Source organism: Pagrus major, chromosome 17, assembly GCF_040436345.1.
Source record: "Pagrus major chromosome 17, Pma_NU_1.0".
Lineage (NCBI taxonomy): Eukaryota > Metazoa > Chordata > Actinopteri > Spariformes > Sparidae > Pagrus > Pagrus major.
Genome location: NC_133231.1, coordinates 11,009,986 through 11,028,550, shown reverse-complemented (window position 1 = coordinate 11,028,550; position 18,565 = coordinate 11,009,986). Strand labels below are relative to the sequence as shown.

Here is an 18,565-nt window from a genome sequence, read left to right as displayed (position 1 = left end):
ACCAGAGGCGAGACACGGAATGTGTAAATACCTTAAAGGCTGGAGACGATTTGTCTTTTTGGAGATGTGAGCAGAGCAATAAAAAGAGAGAGTCAAGAACGTCAGCAGCTTTGAATGATTGAGGCTCCCTCGCTTTTTTCTTTTTTTTTTTTGTCTTGAGCAAATTTTGGATGGATAGAGCGCCTCAGGCCTGGCAAACTGTGATGCTATGAGCCGCATTTTTGCTCAAGAAGAGAACAGAATTTCTTTGTCATGAAATACAATGTGGGAAGTGTGCATACATGACATGTGTAGGCTTAGTACAGTAGGCTGGATTCCTGTGTAGGCTAACAAGGCTGGATTCCTCTGCAGGTTAAGTATCTGCTCTAGTTCTCTCTGTGGGCCATTAGATGTGCATCCTTTGGATGTGACTACATGATATCTCTTTGAAAAGCCAACCTGTGGACAAGTAGTGGAAGTCAGTTTAGGACTATTGACCACATTATAGTGATGTACAAGAATATCTGGATGTTTCTTGTACAGATGACATCCTATAGTGGAGTTTAATCTATTTGGAGCTTGATGCACTGTTGCTATACAGTATATACATCATATTGGAGACATCAGTAATGGCTCAATGTGTGTGCGTGACTCAGTGTTATTAATGGAAACAAAATGATAACAGCTGTTATTCATGGTTTGGCCAATTCATCATAAATTATTCAACATAAAAACACTCTGATGCTGAAATGTAATATGTTCATGTCTTATTGCTGGCCCACATTCACCATATTAAGTTATGGAAAACTTGTGTTCGTGAAGTTGAAGTGTATCCAGCGGCCATGTCTTATCTCTGGATACTTGCATACATTTTCTTGATAAGCTATAATTGGAAACACCATGCTCACTTCACCTTAAGCTACAGTGCAGTAGTGTTAAGTGTAGGCAGCCCTGCATTGTGTGAACAAGAGCAGATGCTTGTTATACACTAGGGTATATTTGTTTCTATATTACACCAACAAGTTGCCATAAGAAAAGCCTGTCTGTGATTTCTAACACCGCAATTGCTACAAAGTCCCGAGTGTCTGTTCTTTTCTATTGTGTGCTCTAATTACAGGCCTTTGTATGCTATAGTGCATGGGGCACTATATATGATAAATACAGTTCCAGTGTTTGAAGAAAATTGCTGGCTTCACCCACCTATTAGGCTGAGTTTTCAAAAATGGTTTGTGTTAAATGACTTTATCACAACTTAAAATTCCCTCTGTGGTTACCATAAATAAAATCGTACCAAAATGGTATTCAAAATATATCCTTCACAGCTAGAAATGTCTTGCAATCGTTTAAAGAGTTTTTTTTCTGTCTTCCTTATTGAAACACTTTCTTCTCAACTCAACTCAAACTCTTTTCTTGTTCTTACCAAACTACTTTCAGATGATCTCTGTTTATTATAACTCAAATCAAATCTATTTTCCTCTCATAGATCGTGAAGATCTTCAGTGAAGACGGCCTGGGTAAAGTGGTGGAGATCCCAGCCGACATGACAGCCAGAGACCTGTGCCAGCTCCTGGTTTATAAAAGCCATTGTGTGGATGACAACAGTTGGGCACTTGTTGAACACCACCCGCTGCTAGGACTAGGTAAGGGCCTGAAAAACTTAACATACACACAAAAGCACACATGAACACACATGATCAGACACTCACACACACTCACTGACCCACAGTGGATGGACCTTAGAGTGGGCTGAGACATGCACAGGTGCATTCACATGTATGCATGCGTGCCCGCATACTCGGGCAGACACACAGTTCAGGCGCATTTTCTCACGCAAGCATGTATTCAAGCATGAGTGCATGCACATACTACACAGCATATGCATGCACTGAGCCATAATGTCCAGAGATCTAATCGAGTTTAACACAGTGGCTGGCTGTGTAAAAGGTCTCTGTAGCAGTGCGGTACCATGCAGACGAGGCAGGGTGAGGTTGATCTCTCGTGAACAACTAAGACAGACATCCAGCACACACATTGAGCTGCTTGTCATTGAAGAATTTGTAGGGGAAACGTATTGATCAGCGTGTGTGCCGACAGAAAAGTGATGGAAATAGACAGAGCAGCGCACATGAGATCAAAGTTGCTTCAACACAAACAGGCGAGTGATTTTCGGAGTCAACAGTGAGGAGACTATTGGAAGAAAACAGAGAAGCACTCGACAAGATGCCATTACAAAATCTGATGCTAATTTCAGGTGTGTTGAGATGAATTCAATAACTGTCCTGCTGATGCTGAACTGTTTCACGGAGCTGATGAAGAGTCCAGCTTTAGTTTCTGTGGTGCGCTTGAAGGAGATTAAAAAGTGATGCATGTCTGAGATCAGGGTTCTTTAAAGTGATTATATGCAGATTTACTTTAAGTGGAGACAGTCTCTCCCTCTTATTGAAGCTCACATATACTCTAGGAACCAGAAGAGACTCTTTTTGGTCCTGGCTTTAAATGGTACAGCGACGACCTCAATCTTAAGACTCTCATGTGTTGGCAGTTGAGAGTTTATGCTTCATGCACACAGGATAGTGAAACAGAGTATTGTGTATGGTATTTGACATCCTTCCCTGATATTTTTAACTCGGGCAGGCTCATTTAAGGTCACTAGACTGTTTGGAATCAGGTCTTTCAGAAACTTTAGATCCTGGACAAAGATCCAGGACAGTCCCATCCCAAATTATTCTTGCTCCTGAGCTACTTTCCAATAATAATCATCATGCAGAAGATTATATTATGATGTTGTACTCCGTAAATTGCCATAGAAGGGGGATTACATGAGGTGGAAGGAAGCCGATGAGAAACTAAAGCAAGAGGGAGGTGATAATTGAAGGTTATGGATTAGGAGGCGTAACGATGTAACTGATGAGCGCTGTAACAAAACCTTTGCCTGCTTGTGCTCCTCTCAGTGTCAGAGAGGGTGTAATGTTATCGATCCAGGACTATAAATGACACGGCAGAGAGGTGATGGAGATGATTGATGAAGAGTTTAAAAGGCTATCTTTCATGTTAAAGGAAAATGGAAACCCTCACTGCATGAGACAGAGACCTCATGACTAATGTGGTGCGAAAAGGTCAAAATGTTGATGAGGAAGGGTGAATAGTATTCTGTGTGGAACATTACATTTGATTCAAGCACTGCATTTTAGTTCATCAGCAGTTAGAGAGGCATGTCTCACAGGAGAATCTTCATAGATTTAGGAGTAAGGATTGCTTTAGGTATTTGAAAAAGTTGAGGGAAAAGCTGCGAGACCAGAACGCTCACTGTTCTGATATTCTTGAGCACCAAATGTGGCACTAAAAACAACACAAGGAAAAGTCTTTAAAAAAGTAGAAAACAATAGTCGGAAGAGATGCTCGAGTCGTTAATCAAGGAATTTGAACTTGGTGCTGCATTAAGAAGGAAGCAAGCTTTGCATTACTGTCGGGGTGTTTTATGTTAGACTTGGCAGTGTAACAGTAAGTTTGGAAAGCTGTGGCCAGTTGAACGTTAGAAACCCCAACCTCCCCTTGAGGAGAGGGCGATTATAAAGCACTTATGGAAGACAAGTTGAGCCTGTGCTCTGTGCTCATGTCTGTACAGTTTAACAGATGTGGGAGAGAAGGGGGTGTAGTTTTATATAGAGCAGTGTGCCTGCTAGAGAGACACACTGAAGTGGGAGACATGGTGAAAAACATGTGTGAAAACACTGTTTCAGCTGACAACTTGTGTACGTTGTTGCCAGACTTTAGGCTTACATGCACATGCAGGCTGTTCGGCTGTCATGTGAGGAGACATTGCATTATTCAAAGTATAGGTCCCCAAAGTTCAAACCTAATATTTCACCATCCATCACGATCTGATTACATTTCTCATCAGTGCTGCCAACACGATGCTGCCAAATACATTTAGGTTGGCTTGTTGTAAATGACGTCACTTTTGGCTCAGAATAGCAGTTTTTCTATTATAGCCCTTCTTCTATTCTATTCTGGTGCACCTGTAGTGCAACTGTAGTCTTTAAGGCCTGGAATAACTACTTATCCTATTTTATGTTTAGGACTTTCAGTAAATGAGATGTAATGAAGCAGCAGCGTGCTGATGATGATTGAAGGGTTATGCATTTGCGGCTTGCTACCGAGTGTGTGTGTTTGTAGATGTTTGTAGATGTGTGCCGATGTGGATTTGTGTCTTTGAGGAAATTATATTAAAAAAAACATCCAAAGAATATGTGTCACAGTTGCTGTTAAAATGTGAGAAATATGTTGGTTTGAATTTCATTTAGTGATATTTGTTATCAGTTTGTGTATTGTATGCATTGTCATATTCTTTACAGTAATTTAGACATTTTTACCAATGATTTGGCTTGTTTGGACTGTTATTTGTCTTACTGCCTAGGGCGACAACTAACGACTGTTTTCATTGTCCATGAATCTGTCGATTATTTTTCTCGATTAAACGTTTACTATATTTAAAGGGGCAATATGTAGTTTTGGAGAAGAAATTCAAACTCAGGATTTTAATCTTTATAATATTAATGAGGTAATAATAGAAAACTCAAATATTTATTTTTTCCATAACTGATTAAACAAGCTGTTCTCAGAGGAAAATAAGGTCCAGAACACTGTTTGAAAGGTGGCAGGGTCCGCCAAATATAAACAAAGAAAAACAGTATGAAGTTGTGTTGTCCTTTAAGATCAGTTTGTTTATTCAGTCATGAAAACAAAGAGAGTTTGTTTATTTAGTTTGTTGAGTCATAAAAAATCAGTCAATGAAAAACTTTCTCTTCTGATTAAAATTTCTTCCCCAGAACTACATAGTGCACCTTTGATTGATTATTGAAATAGCTGGCGATTCATTGCGTTTAAATTACTTCTCCATCAAGTACTGATGTTCTCTGAAACTACAAGTGTGTCTGTAGCACATGTAATTATTCATTTGACTTTGTTTGAATAGTCAAAATCCATGTTTGGCTTGTCAAAATGAATATTGCCTTCATCTAGAAATGCAGTTTTTAGCCAATCAGTAGCATATTGAAGAATATTTTGAACATTTTCAGCATGTGCTTTTTACAGTATGAGATGCGGCGGTATGCGGAGGCCCTTCTTGTGTCTGTACAGATTGTACGTCTGCACTGCACATGTATGTGCTGTGATACTTCATGTGTGCACATGTGGTTGGCTGGTAGACGGGAATAGGAGTTTCCAAGAGACCCGAACAATAGCGTGTTTGAACAGAGAGGCCTATTCCCGTCCGTCGCTGCCCACTCCTGCTATGCTGCTGAATGGGATGAAGCGGCTCTTTGAGATAAGTAACACTGACCTCTACTTGCCACCCCTAAAAAGGTTAACAGCTCTGGGACAGTGAGGTAGTGTTGCTACGGGTGAGTCACTGTCACGAACATGAGTGACTCATCAGACAGGCGACGAGAGGAAACGGAAAGCAAAAGAAGAGTCGTGACAGTTTTAGAGCACTTGTGACAGAGGGGATAAAGAGGGGAAACGAAGGGAAACGTGCAATGAGATAATGATGTGAGATAGAGCTGTACAGTCAGATTCTCTGAAGTTCTCCATTTCACATCAAAAACAAGATATTAGATCAAAAACTGGTATTGCAAAAGTTAAGTTGCAAAAGTTTAATTAAAGTCTACCAGGGAAAGGAGGAAAGTCTTTTATTAAAGACATGACAGCGAGAACTTGTAATGATGTTGGAATTGTCTGAGTCATGACCAGTTTGAGCATCACAGGATATAAATCACCAGCACCTCTGACCACATCCACACTTGTTGTTGAATCACAGTCTCTTACACTTCCATTGAGAGAAGAAAGGCCTTGGTCTGATATCAGTCACAACATGTTTGATGAGTACAAACGGTTGAAGCCAGTCTGCATTTCACAACGTGCCTTTAGACCGCTGAACAGTTCAAATGAAACCCAGAGTCATTTTCCAACATTAGTCCCATTCACCACTTTATGTTGAATTCAATATTGCCATAAAGTTGAAGACGGCAGTTTCCAGGTACGAATGATTGAGTGTGAGACTGAGCAAGATGTTACCGGCAAAAAAACAGTCAGCGCTTGCAGGACTTATGCTGGATAAGAAAGGGTTAAACATTTTGGATGGCTGAGCTACACTTGGAGCACACATCTGACATGATGGTCAGATTTAAAACAACACAGAACATCGCTCTCTGGAAAAATGCTGCTTGATATTATTGGGAACAGGTGCTGTCATCTCACACAAGACATATTAATTTTGTTGTTTTAAGAAAATCAGATTATTAATGCTTAAAAATAAACTAAATCACTTGTTGGGAAGGAGTCAGTGTGCTCTTTCACCCAGTTTCATTTTAGTGATTTTCCGATGTTCTCTTTCTGACAAGAAACACTGATGCAGGACGTCTGCAGGTCATTAAAAAGTCTTAAAATGTCTTACATATTTATTTTCTTTATCCATCAAACTCTTACGTGTGAACATTCTACTGACTGTTGCATTTTTGAATGTGTTCATCCAAAACTCTTACATATTGCATATTTAAATTTGGTTAAAAGTGATCTTTAAAGCCTTTCATATGCCTGTAGACACGCTGATGACACACTTTTCCCTTGAATTTTAGTATCTGCATGTCTGTAGAGATTACAATGGTACATAAAATCCTAAGAGAAAGGTTGTGATGCTTGTATGAACATATTCATATTTGCTCCTTGGACAGAAAATGTTGTAATTGAGCTTATATGTAGTTGTAGTAAACGTATAAACTATTTTGAATATTAAACACTAACCTCCTTCATTGTTGTCCTTCCTCTCTCTGCAGAGCGCTGTCTAGAAGACCACGAGCTGGTGGTTCAGGTCCAGGCCTCTATGAACAGCGACAGTAGATTCCTCTTCAGGAAGAACTATGCCAAATATGAATTCTTCAGAAACCCTCTGGTAATTGCTTTTCCTTCGACATTTCTTGACATGCCATGTCACTCACTCTGACGTCCTCTTGTTGAAATATGTTACACCTATTGCTGATAAAATAAACACACCTGTGGCAGCAGGGCCTCTCATTGACGTGATGTTTAACACACACACATTTTTTAGATCATTTGAAATGAACAGGATGTGGCAGTGTTTGGACTGCTAAATGAAAAGAGACGTGGAAGTTAAAGAGTTATCTGGTAATTTGCTCTAAAGAGTGGCCACTTGCCAAATGAAATGTTCTTTGACAGAGTGTCTCTCTTTGTTTAGTGAAATGTTATGACAACTGACTGTACTAATGAGATTTGCATGACATTTCTTTTTCTGTCACAAATTCCAATCCCATAATTATTGTCACAGTGGCTGATATTCTCTGTGTCTGCCTCTCTCCACCTCCTCTCCTTCCACCAGACATTTTTCCCAGAGCAGATGGTTGCATGGTGCCAGGAAACCAGTCGTACGATTCCACCATCTCAGCTCCTTCAGGTACGGACAGCACACACACACTTCTCTGTGTCTTTCATTCTCTCTTCTCTTCCTGACACGCACACGGCTTTGTTTACCTCGGAGTCAGCACCCACTACATACTGTACAATCAAGCTGACATACCTCACCTCTGACCCTTAGACAGTGTGTCTCGTCAGAGCCTGCAGTAATAACTACTGTTGATCCCCCGTTGACACATGACTGTCTCGGCACACGCACCGCAGGCCTGTGATGGATGGTATTAGGCAGTCAGGAATAGAACATACAGTTCCTCACCTGCCTTTCATATGTTTGCACAGTACAACTTCACACATGCGTCAAGCTTCTTATCTGCCTCACGGGCCACACACTGATTTCACGAAAGATAGGAAGGGAAGAAAAAGTCTGGGAGAAAACCAGACAAGAAAAGAAGATTCTTTGGGTTTTGAAGAGCTTTGGTCTTAATGGATGGAGGGTTTACATGCAGTCTGACTCCTTTATCAAGTAATGGAGCTGTCAGAGACAGAGCCACCGGTGGAATCCATCCCTTCATCCTTGCCACTCACAGAAAGCTTTTAACTCCCCTGCTGATCATATAGATGTTATGCTCCGTTATGCTCTACATAGAGGAGTCAATAAATGAACGGGGATGTGGTGAGCCTGAGTTGTGTCAGGAATCTCAATTGTTCGACTAATTCTAAACACAAGATCTTTGCAGTCAGAGTCCTCTCCAAACCAAGACAGTTTCTGACCTGAGCTCCACCAGGTGTTAGCAAGATTTTCCATCACGTAAGCAGCATCATGTCGACGCAGAACGGCAAGGTGTAGCGCCTGAAACAGAAAGCTTTTTGAATGAACGTTGCGTGTGAACGTGTGCTCCGCAAACGTCGGAAAACACTCATGCATGAGGCCCTTTGTAGGATTTTTCCAAAACACTGGGAAACATGTGCTTTAAATATTGAAGAGTCCTCTGGAACAGTTTACCTTCCAGCCGCAAGCCACAAATTCCAAATCGGCTCTAATAACTTAACCTGCCATTTCATGGTGCGATATTTTTGTGAAACATGGAAACCACAAACTCCAAATACTTAAGACACCCACAAGATAATTTAGGCTGGAAGGGTTCCCGAAAGGAATGTACTTCATTGTATGCACTGTGGCAGGCTCATGGCATAACATGACACTCATCATTTTTATTTTTTACTTTTTAATTTTCTTCCTTTTTGTGTTATAAATGGAAAAAGCAACAGAATGTCAGCCCTAAACATCAGTGTTTGATGAGACTGAACAATCAACTATCTTTCTCCAGGAAGTTACATTTTGTTGCTTTAAAGGGACAGTTCACCCCAAAATCAAACCTACACATTTTACCTTACCTTTTGTGCTATTTATCCGTCTAGAGTTTTTGAGATATCAGCGGTAGATATGTAACTGCTGTTGAGTTTTTGAAAATGTCTTTTTTTTCCCCGCTCAGAGCACCCCAAGCTGAGTGCCATCTAGTTCCATTATATTCAAGAGAAGGCAGACATTTCTACGGCAACTGTCTGGAGTGAACTGTCCCTTTAAAACACAAATACATTCTGTATATACTGTACATGTTTTTGTGTGAGTGTGTATTTATACACATGACAGTGTCAGGACAGTGTCAGCCCTCCTCAGTGCTTCACACCCTCTGATTTTACAGACAATAGCATAATGTCGGGCGTTTATCATTGTGGCTGCCGTGGTGTGTAAGAACTCAAGCTGCCGCCCATCTCGACCATCACACCAGACCACCAGTGTTGATGTCAGTCATTGATGCAAGAAGCCCAGATGACACTGTGTTCTTTGACGAAAAGCCTCCCGTCTGTGCTGCCTCTACAGATGGTGTCCGCTACAGCTTTCAGTGTTCAGCTGCGCCTTCAAATGTGAAATCCCTCCTGAGGCTCTCTCACGGAGGACATTGTGAAGTGAATGAATCCAAGCGGTTGTGTGTTGATCCCTCGCTCCTCCCTCTTTCAGAACTTCCTAACGACCAGTAGCTGTCCAGAGATCCAGGGGCATCTGTATGTGAAGGAGGTGGGCAGGAAGTCGTGGAAGAAAGTTTACATGTTCCTGCGGCGCTCGGGACTCTACTGCTCTACAAAAGGAACTTCAAAGGTTCGAGCGACTCACACTTTTCATCCTCAGACAGAATATATTTCATTGTGATTCTTCAAACATGTATCTCTTTCTTTTTTAGTTACTTTGTAATTACAGTCATCATTTATCATTTAAGAATTCATATGCATGCTACATTAACATTTTACAGTGATGACACAGTAAATATTCCAGATTAAACACCTTCAAAGAATCAGCCCTTTTATTGATGGTGGTCTCTCGCTCTCTCTCTCTGTCTGTCAGTACACCCCCAGGCTGTGTCTCTCTCTGATGTTCTGACTTATTAATTATTCCTGTCTCCAGGAGCCCAGACATCTACAGTTACTAGCAGACCTTGAAGACAGCAACATCTTCACTGTCATCACAGGCAAAAAGCAGCACGGTGCGCCCACAGACTACGAGTTCTGTATCAAGGTGAGTTTCAGATGACAGAAGCGAGATGAAGATCTAATGAAATATTATGAACTGAGCAATGATTGACATGCTGTGCACCTCCCTGCCTCATGAGAAGGGCGTCGGCATGCAGATATGAGTGCTGAGGTTTTGGTTTATTGCTGTATTTCTGAAATATGATTTTGTGTTGATTTATTATTAAGTTCTGTATTTTAAAAATGTTGTATGTTGTTTTTTTCTTATCGTCCTTACCAGCTCAGGTTATTCCATTAGTGGTAGTGATGATAATGATGATGATTACCCCTGTTCTGATTCTGTAAAATGTTCATCTGCAGCCCAATAAAGGTCGAGGGGAGATGAAGGAGTTGAGGATGCTGTGTGCCGAGGATGAACAAGGCAGGACTTGTTGGATGACTGCCTTCCGACTCTTTAAGGTAACACCATGACAATCATTATGCCACCTTTGCACAGCAACTAAATTTTGATCATTATTTCTGGCCTGTTTTCAGGGGATCAAGTTTCTTAAACTAGGTCAGGATTGGAAATGGGTCGGGGAGTTGTACCCCCTAAACCTGACCCCATCTGATAGACTAACTGTTATAACCTTTAAAGGTGCACGATGTAGTTTTGGCAAAGACATTTTAATCACAAGAGAAAGATCCTCATTGACTGATTATTTTTTTGAGACAAAAACACTACAATACACTCATTAAGAATTTTGACAGTGTTGGTTGACCAGTGTGTTCCCTTTTCTTTGCAGTATGGGATTGTATTGTACCAGAATTACAAGATTCCCCAACAAAGAAAAACCTTACTTTCACACTTCTCAGCACCTGTGGTAAGTTTATCTTTATCCTCTTTAATTGAAATTCAGTTAAAGAACATTAAAACTATTCCACTGAATTGACTATTTCAACAGCATTGCTTTGAATAACCCTCAGATCTTTGGCACGAGCAAAACATGGATTGTGCTGAAGAGCTATTGTTATTTATGCACTAGGAACAGCTAATAGACTGGTTTAGGAGAATAACACTCACCACCTAACACTTTTTATTGCACTGCCTCCGTCCTCTGCTGCTGCCTGTGTGCTGACACTTTAACCTTCATGTATCTCTGTCTCCCCCTAGCGGAGTGTATCAGAGAACTCCCTCGTGGCAATGGATTTCTCAGGGAGGATAGGCAGGGTGATTGACAACCCTGTGGAAGCTCAGAGCGCTGCCATGGAGGAGGGACATGCGTGGCGGGTGAGACACGAGCTCGTTTTTTCTGTTAACAACAATCCTAGGAGTGGACCTCAGTAGATCTCCACAGATGGCAGTATTTATTTTGATCAAAAATTCATACCGAGCAAAATTTCCTCTAGTTGTAAGTGTTGATTCTTTAGTTATTTTGAACTCACAAAAGTCTGTTCATAAAGCTGACATGGCTGTAGGACAGCTGCCAAAATATAAAAGATTCTTAAACTAAGTCCACAATAATGACGTCAGTGTGATCAGGTGTCAGCTTCGCTCTAATTTAAAGTTATAAACATTTATTAACACAACAAATGTGTGAAATATGTGTCTGAACTGTCACATGTACCAGATCATAAACTAATCCCTGTTGTTTTGTCTGTGTGTGGCATCTCTCTCAGAAGAGGAGTCAACGAATGAACATATTAGGCTCCCACAGTCCACTACACCACTCCTCACTAAGCTCAGGTAAAGGTAATGCAAAGACATTTAAGATCAACATAATAGTTAGTCATTAACTTCTTTTAGTTTGAACGATATGAACTTTTTTTTTTTAAATATATGTTTTAATGTGTTTTTTTTCTCTTTCTACAGTCATCCACATAGCTCAGTTGTGGTTTCATGGCAGGATAACCAGAGAAGAATCCCATCGCATCATCCACCAGCAGGGACAAGTAGATGGGTAAGAGTGCAGGAGCTCTTTTTATACATGCAGTTTTCCTATATTCACTGGATTTAAATAAAAGACAACTAGAGTGCTGACTTTTTTCATTCTGCATCTATAAAATTTAGTCAGCTGAATATTTTTCTCCTCTTTGTTGCTGCACAGGTTGTTTCTGCTAAGAGTCAGTCAGAGTAACCCCAAGGCGTTTGTGCTCACATTGTGCCATCACCAGAAAATCAAACATTTCCAGATATTACCGGTACGCATTTCTTGGTGTTTCTTTTTTTTGTTACTTGTACTTTTGCATTCTTTTATTAAATAGCAGCCATTAAATGTTGAAAGTACATGTTGGAAGACCAAGTAGCAATTGAAAAGGGTTTGAACAAACACATGTGCTTGTGTAACATCTTTTAGATGGTTAAATACAGTGGCAAGCACTAAAACTAGAGGTTGTTATTATTAATGCTGTTCTTTTTATATTTCTTTATATCTAATATCTTTTTCTGGGTTCCTATAGGTTCTTGAAATCCTTGAGTTTGTGAATTTTAGGGGGGGAAATCAAGGCCTTAAAAGTTTTTGAAAATAGAGATAGACATGGGTCATTGAAAGTCCTTGAATTTAAGAAGGTGTGGGAAAAAATGAATGGCAAAGGCAAAAGGCTGCTGAGCTACCTCAGATCATATTGTTGCGTCAAGCCATTAAGGCAAAGCATGAAAAGGATAATGTGAATTTGGTCTTACTTGAATTAAAAAAACAAACCAAAAAAAACAATAAAATGGTTTGCAAAATGATCAGTAATAACATAAATATTTGTTGCTAACAAGCCCAAACATGTAAAATCATTGTTATAGTCTAATTTTCTCTTTTCTTTTCTCTCGACGCTCGTGTGTCCTGCTCTCTCTGCCTGGAACCTTGGACAGTGTGAAGAGGACGGCCAAGTCTTCTTCAGCCTTGATGACGGCGCCACCAAATTCACCGACCTGATTCAGCTGGTGGAGTTCTACCAGCTCAACAGAGGAGTGCTGCCTTGTAAACTCAAACACCCATGCACCGTCGTGGCCTTATGACATCTTCGGATCATCTGACCCCATGACCCCTATCACTTGACCTGACTCTGCCTATAAACACAAAACAACAAGAACCTTTCGGTTGCTCGGTTCTTTTTGTTTTTATCTTTATAAGAAGCTGGTGAATTGACTGATGTTTCTTCGTTGTCGTTTATATTGTCGTGAGTGACTGACTGCTGATTTGTTGGATTCCTTTCGGTTTGCATGGATGTTCGAGGAGTCGGATGTACAACTTGTTCATGAGGTTCAGCAGTCGAGAAGAGAGAAGATAGAGGAAACGAACACTGCCGTTTGTATCAATGCTGTTGCAGAATCTTCCACAATCTTGCTACCCATAGTCATCAATAAGCTTGGACACAGTGACCTGAAGGTTTTATCACACAGCTCAAGTGTAGACTGGATCTCCCTTCAGCTGGACAATCAGCAGGACAATTCAATTCGTGTGGACCACTCTGAGAACAAACTCCATCACACGTCCTCAAAGAATATTCTGTAGATGGAGAGTTGATTGTCTCTTAGTTTTGCACTCATCGAACTGGGAATGGCCTTTGACGGTGCATGACTTCTCCGCTGTCGCATTACTAATCTGTGAGATGGTGCCACCGCCCTCTAGTGTCGTAGGCATGTAAGGACATGTCAAAACTCAACATGGATGAGATCCGGAGGTGCCAGAAAGAGTGTTGCTTGTGAATCCTTTGGGAGTTTGGAAAACGTCAGTACTAACCTGGAGAAAATGGCTGAGGACAAATTTGGAACTGGTGAAACAAAGTATTTTTTTAATGTTAGACAGTACAAAATCTGCATTGTCCACCTTCTCAGAAATGAATTTGCTCATATCTGACCACACAGGGTTTCTCTTGTTAATGATGCATTCGTGTATTGTCATCGATATTGTCTTCAGTCCACCTTTTGCATCCTGGATAGTTGCAACTCTTCATTATTCACATAAGCTACAATAAGGTAATTCTGTACCAAGTATTTATCATGCAACTTCCACAAAAATTAATAGGGATAAATCAAACCACGGTGTCATTCAGGGTGAAACACTAAGTAATAAAGCTAGAAGATGTAACCAGGTTGACAGTTTTGGTGATAGTGAAGTTGAAAAGTGAAACTATTTAGGGGGAAATTAGCAAGTGCAGCTACAGTATATGCAGGCTAAGGCAAGATGATACCTGTTGCAAAAAAAACAAAATGGAACAATGGAGAGTTAGTCTAATGATGATCTTCTCACCGCAGCACAGGGAGGGATAACCACTAGCATTTCCTTAAGGTGTTTTTCAAGTGACAGCAAATCAAAGAAAACAAAAAGTGATTTTTCAGAACTAGATAAGCCCAGAGATACAGTGGATCCTGTGGGAAATCAACATTTTGTTCCACAAATTACCTCCTACCTGTTGGAAGTCAGTAAGATGCTGTCAAACATGGTTTAATGTGCTCTGCCTCCACACGGATAGTAGACTCTGTGCATTACATTCCATATAATGCGGCCTTTTTTTGCCTGGAAGTACTTGTGAACCGATAGTGTCACACATACACCTACTGCCTACTGCGCGCCACCTCTGTAAGAATTCGGACGGAAAAAGTTAAAGTTATCTGCTGTTGCTACAGTGTAAGTAAAAACGGATCAAAAAATGATAGCTGAATGTCCTTTACTTTCTTTAGCCTGCTGTTGGATAAAGTGAAAACACATTAAGAGGTGTGGCAGCAATGTAAAACTGGAGATCAGGAGAATTCAGAGCCCATTTTCCCCTTCGTCCCCTCGTTTTGATTGATTGAGCCGCCTCTGGTACATGACATCATTTTGATTGACAATAACAAGAGCATCAGACCGAAGCAGAGGACATACAACTCTAACTGAGTTATTTTGAGGGCACTAAATACACCTACCTTTTGTCCCAGGCTGTGCAATTTCAGCAAAAGTCAACTGTCTTCCTAATACCGGCCATGGTCAGTCAAATAAAGTCCTCCTTTTAATTGTTTTTCCCCTTTGTGTTTCGGCCAGGTCTACCTTTTAGCTCCTGTAATTAACATTAGTGAAAGGAAGAGATGGGGATACTTTTTTTAGCACCTATTGATCATGTCAACACAAGGACAAAAACACAGCCACCCCAAATTCAATGCAAAATGTTTGAAAGTATTTCTGATGACATTTATGCTATTCGGTTCATAACCATCCTCTTTGGAATGTCTCATCACAAACAGCTGTTTTCATCATTGTTTGTGATTTCGTGACTACGCCTGAAATTTCTAAAAACTCACACTTTAAAGTTTTCTTTAGTCCAAGTGTTGACAGTAGCTGTGGTCAGCACCAGTCAGCAGGAGATTAGATATCCATTTGTACTCACGTGTAATGCAACATGAACAGCCATGATTTACCTGCAGGTTGTCTTAAAGTGTGTTGAACATCTGAGATGCAGAATAGCTGCACCATATCGACTCTCTGTGCATGGTCACCGTTATTTATCTAAGATGCAATGACTCAATCATTTTTTTTTTAAGTATTGTTGCAGCAAAAATGTATTTATTTATCTGGATGTGACTGATTACTTGAAAATTTTAGATTTCTTTTTCTCTGCGCTGTTCTGTACTGTTTTCTTTTGTCATTACCATGAAATGATTGACCAGTTTGATTTATGGTTCTAATTATTATTATTATTATTGTAATGACATAGCGTCTATTGATGTATTTTGTTTTCTCTTTTTTTAGTTTCATCTTGTCATCATCAACACTTGTTGTGAAGTGATGTTCAAAGCACACTGGCATCCATTAGTGTTAACGTTGTCATTCCAATAGATGACAGGTGGAATGTTGTGAAATTGAAAACAAAAAATACCTGAGTTTCCCAAAGCATTGGTCACTAAGTTCATTTTTAATCCTTTTAAATACAGTTCTCGTCCCTCCCAGATCTATAAAAATACCTTCTCTTACAAATTTCAAGCTTTTTCTCTTCATCGCTGTTTTGTGGTGAAAGAAACTAGAAAAAATAGATATTAATTCAAGTAATAAAGCCACAAATGTTTTGGGAAAGTGGGTCAAGTAAGCCTCAACATTCTCATAACCACTGTTTAAATGCCTTGCCTTGAAAAAGTTGTAGAATTGTAGATGTAGAAAAAAGCCCCCACGTGTAATTCAAACCACACCAGAGCATCATTGTTAGATTGGTCGCAGCATTGACCACCTTTCAGCAGAAAGTAGCCAGGTTTAAACATTTGCATGACCGCGGATTTTGAGTCTAATGTGTAGGGATTCTTGTCACTGATATTTGATAGGTGGATATTTGGAAGAATCTGGATTATAACAACACACAAATGCGTTTGTAGTTGCTGAAAGTCTTGAGACATCCCTGAAATGTTGATTCTAACTGTTGCTAAGTCCTCTTCTAAGTCTTCTTCTTACCCCCAATTTACATTTCTGAATGGTAGCAGACGTCAACATGTGAGGGACTGATGGCCTTTAAGATGGAGTTACTATCGCTAAAAACTGCTATATTCACAGGATCTCACTCTAAATGCAAAGGCAGAAAGCAAATTTAACTAGTGAACACATGAAAAAGAAATCAGGGGAGCTGGATAGCCATGTTTTTACTCTTAACAGAAATGAATGTAACTGGGTTGCTCAGGGTTGACTTGGAGCGTGTTCAAAACTACTGGTCCATCAGATGTCTAGGACTTCGATGTACAAGATGACGATGGATTCATAAATATTTTAGTTCCATTAAGGTGGGGGTCGTTACAGCAGTGATTTCTCCATTGTATGAACCACCAACCAACTTGAAAAGTATACTTGCAGAAAATTTGAGTAGATCCAGTACTATTTAAAGAGTACAGCTAACAGTGTTGTTAATGCTATTGTATAAGCTGTTTATGAAAAAAGCCTAAAATCCTTGCCTGGCTACCTGAGCCGATATAAAAGCCCAACAGGCAAAACTGGTCACCAATTCATAAAAACGTCCTGAACTTTCACACCATCAATTCTACTAAATTAGAAACAAATCTGTATAATTTAATCATATTACTTTGTGTCTCACAGAGTTAATCAAACAGATGTGTCACAGTGTCAGCTTTGGTAGCCAGGTAACGTGCAACAACAGATGGTGCCTCTCATGACTCCTCTTTCTCTGCAAAAAAACCAGGCCTGACGTGGACCAAATCTCAGACAAAGCTATCGTTTAGAGGGGACCGTTCACACTCAACAACCTTGCAATTTGAATACGTACTCGATGACGGCACTCCTAATTATTCTGGCAAGAGGTGATTGAGAACAAATGCTCTTGTTTTCAGTTTAAGTTTCAGTTTACTTTCGGGAAGTGAATCGGCCCTGATCCTGCAACGATGGATTATTTGATTATCATCTTGACTCTTGTGCATCTTCATAACACTGTCACAATGCAAGATACCGTGGCTGTACAAATGAGTAAAGTAAAAAAATATATCTATATATAAAAATATAAACTATTATGTATTTCAGGGAATGCAAAAAAGAAAACAGTAACTTATCTCTTTTTTGTAAGAGAGAGCTCCTGTGTTCAAAATGTGCTTTGCTTCAATCTGTAAATAGTTGAATGGCTTATAAATCTTAATTGTAACCTTTTCAGGTATTTTTGTACAAATAAGGGACTGATATATTCTGTTTATTGTAATTAGAATAAAACATTAATACATTGATATAAGAACCTGTGTTTGTCTTTATTTGGAGAAACGTTTCCTAACTAAAAATGTAACATAGTTGTGTAAGATTTAAGTTATAGATGTGTTACTATATGTGCATTGGTTGACTTGCCTATATTGTAAGAACAGTTTTGTGTTTTCCTTATAATGTGTGTCCAGAATCTGAAAACAAAATGTTCTATAGTGTAGATCCTTTTCTGGGTAAAACACAGATATTAGCATAAAATATATTAAATTCAACTGAAAACCTACTGAAAGATTAATCCTTCAGTGTTCCACTAGATGGTGCAATACCACAACAAGTACAGGGCTGATAAAATGTTATATGAGTCACTGTAACCTTATTATAGAAATCAGTTTAGTAAATACACGAGGAGCCAACAAATCCTTCAGATAATTCATTCTGAAGCATATTAACACAAATAAATCATGATACATGTGGTCCCACAGTCACAACACTACATTGGTCCTACTGAGAATTGACCCTTTGACACCATCTCTGGTCTGGCGTGTGTGTCACACCCTTTGGATTATCAGTCATGCAAAAGCGGTGAGGTTTCAAGGCTTATAGTTTTGTTGTGGGTAAAGAAGAAGATTAACATGTCTGAAGGTTTGCAGCTTGCTACCACAGTAACTTTTACATAACCTTGAGCACAACCATCATGATACAAGGTTGGTTTAGTTGACTTGTTCTGTTGGATCTCAAAAGTCTGATGCACGTGTCAGTTCAGGCACTGCTTAGGAGACCTTGACCGTGCTCCAAAGAAGTCCTGCACCTATTGGTTTGGTGCAATTTAACTGTTCATAATTATGCAGTGAGGATGAGTTACCTGGACTGTTACGCAATCTCACTGCCTATCAGCTAAACACCAATTAATATCCTCAACAAGCCCCTTCCTACCTGACCGTGAAATTAATAAATTGCCCCCGGTCTCCCCTACTTCCTTTTTTTGACTGTTAACAAGTGGAACA

The 18,565-nt window shown here is 39.8% G+C and overlaps 1 protein-coding gene across 6 annotated transcripts in view; it reads left to right on the top strand.

Moving 5' to 3' along the window:
- Window positions 1-17,598, top strand: part of grb10b (growth factor receptor-bound protein 10b) — a 72,809-nt gene extending 55,211 nt beyond the window's left edge. For 2 of the 6 annotated variants that reach the window (XM_073485073.1, XM_073485072.1), the window contains exons 6-17: window positions 1,463-1,619; window positions 6,813-6,928; window positions 7,373-7,447; window positions 9,428-9,565; window positions 9,869-9,979; window positions 10,294-10,392; window positions 10,719-10,796; window positions 11,087-11,203; window positions 11,593-11,659; window positions 11,786-11,873; window positions 12,021-12,114; window positions 12,776-17,598. In XM_073485073.1, coding sequence (XP_073341174.1) covers window positions 1,463-1,619; window positions 6,813-6,928; window positions 7,373-7,447; window positions 9,428-9,565; window positions 9,869-9,979; window positions 10,294-10,392; window positions 10,719-10,796; window positions 11,087-11,203; window positions 11,593-11,659; window positions 11,786-11,873; window positions 12,021-12,114; window positions 12,776-12,922 — 1,287 coding nt within the window. In that variant the 3' untranslated portion in view covers window positions 12,923-17,598. Of the gene's footprint in view, window positions 1-1,462; window positions 1,620-6,812; window positions 6,929-7,372; window positions 7,448-9,427; window positions 9,566-9,868; window positions 9,980-10,293; window positions 10,393-10,718; window positions 10,797-11,086; window positions 11,204-11,592; window positions 11,666-11,785; window positions 11,874-12,020; window positions 12,115-12,775 lie in introns of all 6 variants that reach the window. The other 4 variants (XM_073485070.1, XM_073485069.1, XM_073485074.1 and 1 more) reach the window with 3 other exon arrangements.
- The last annotated feature ends 967 nt before the right edge of the window (window positions 17,599-18,565 follow it).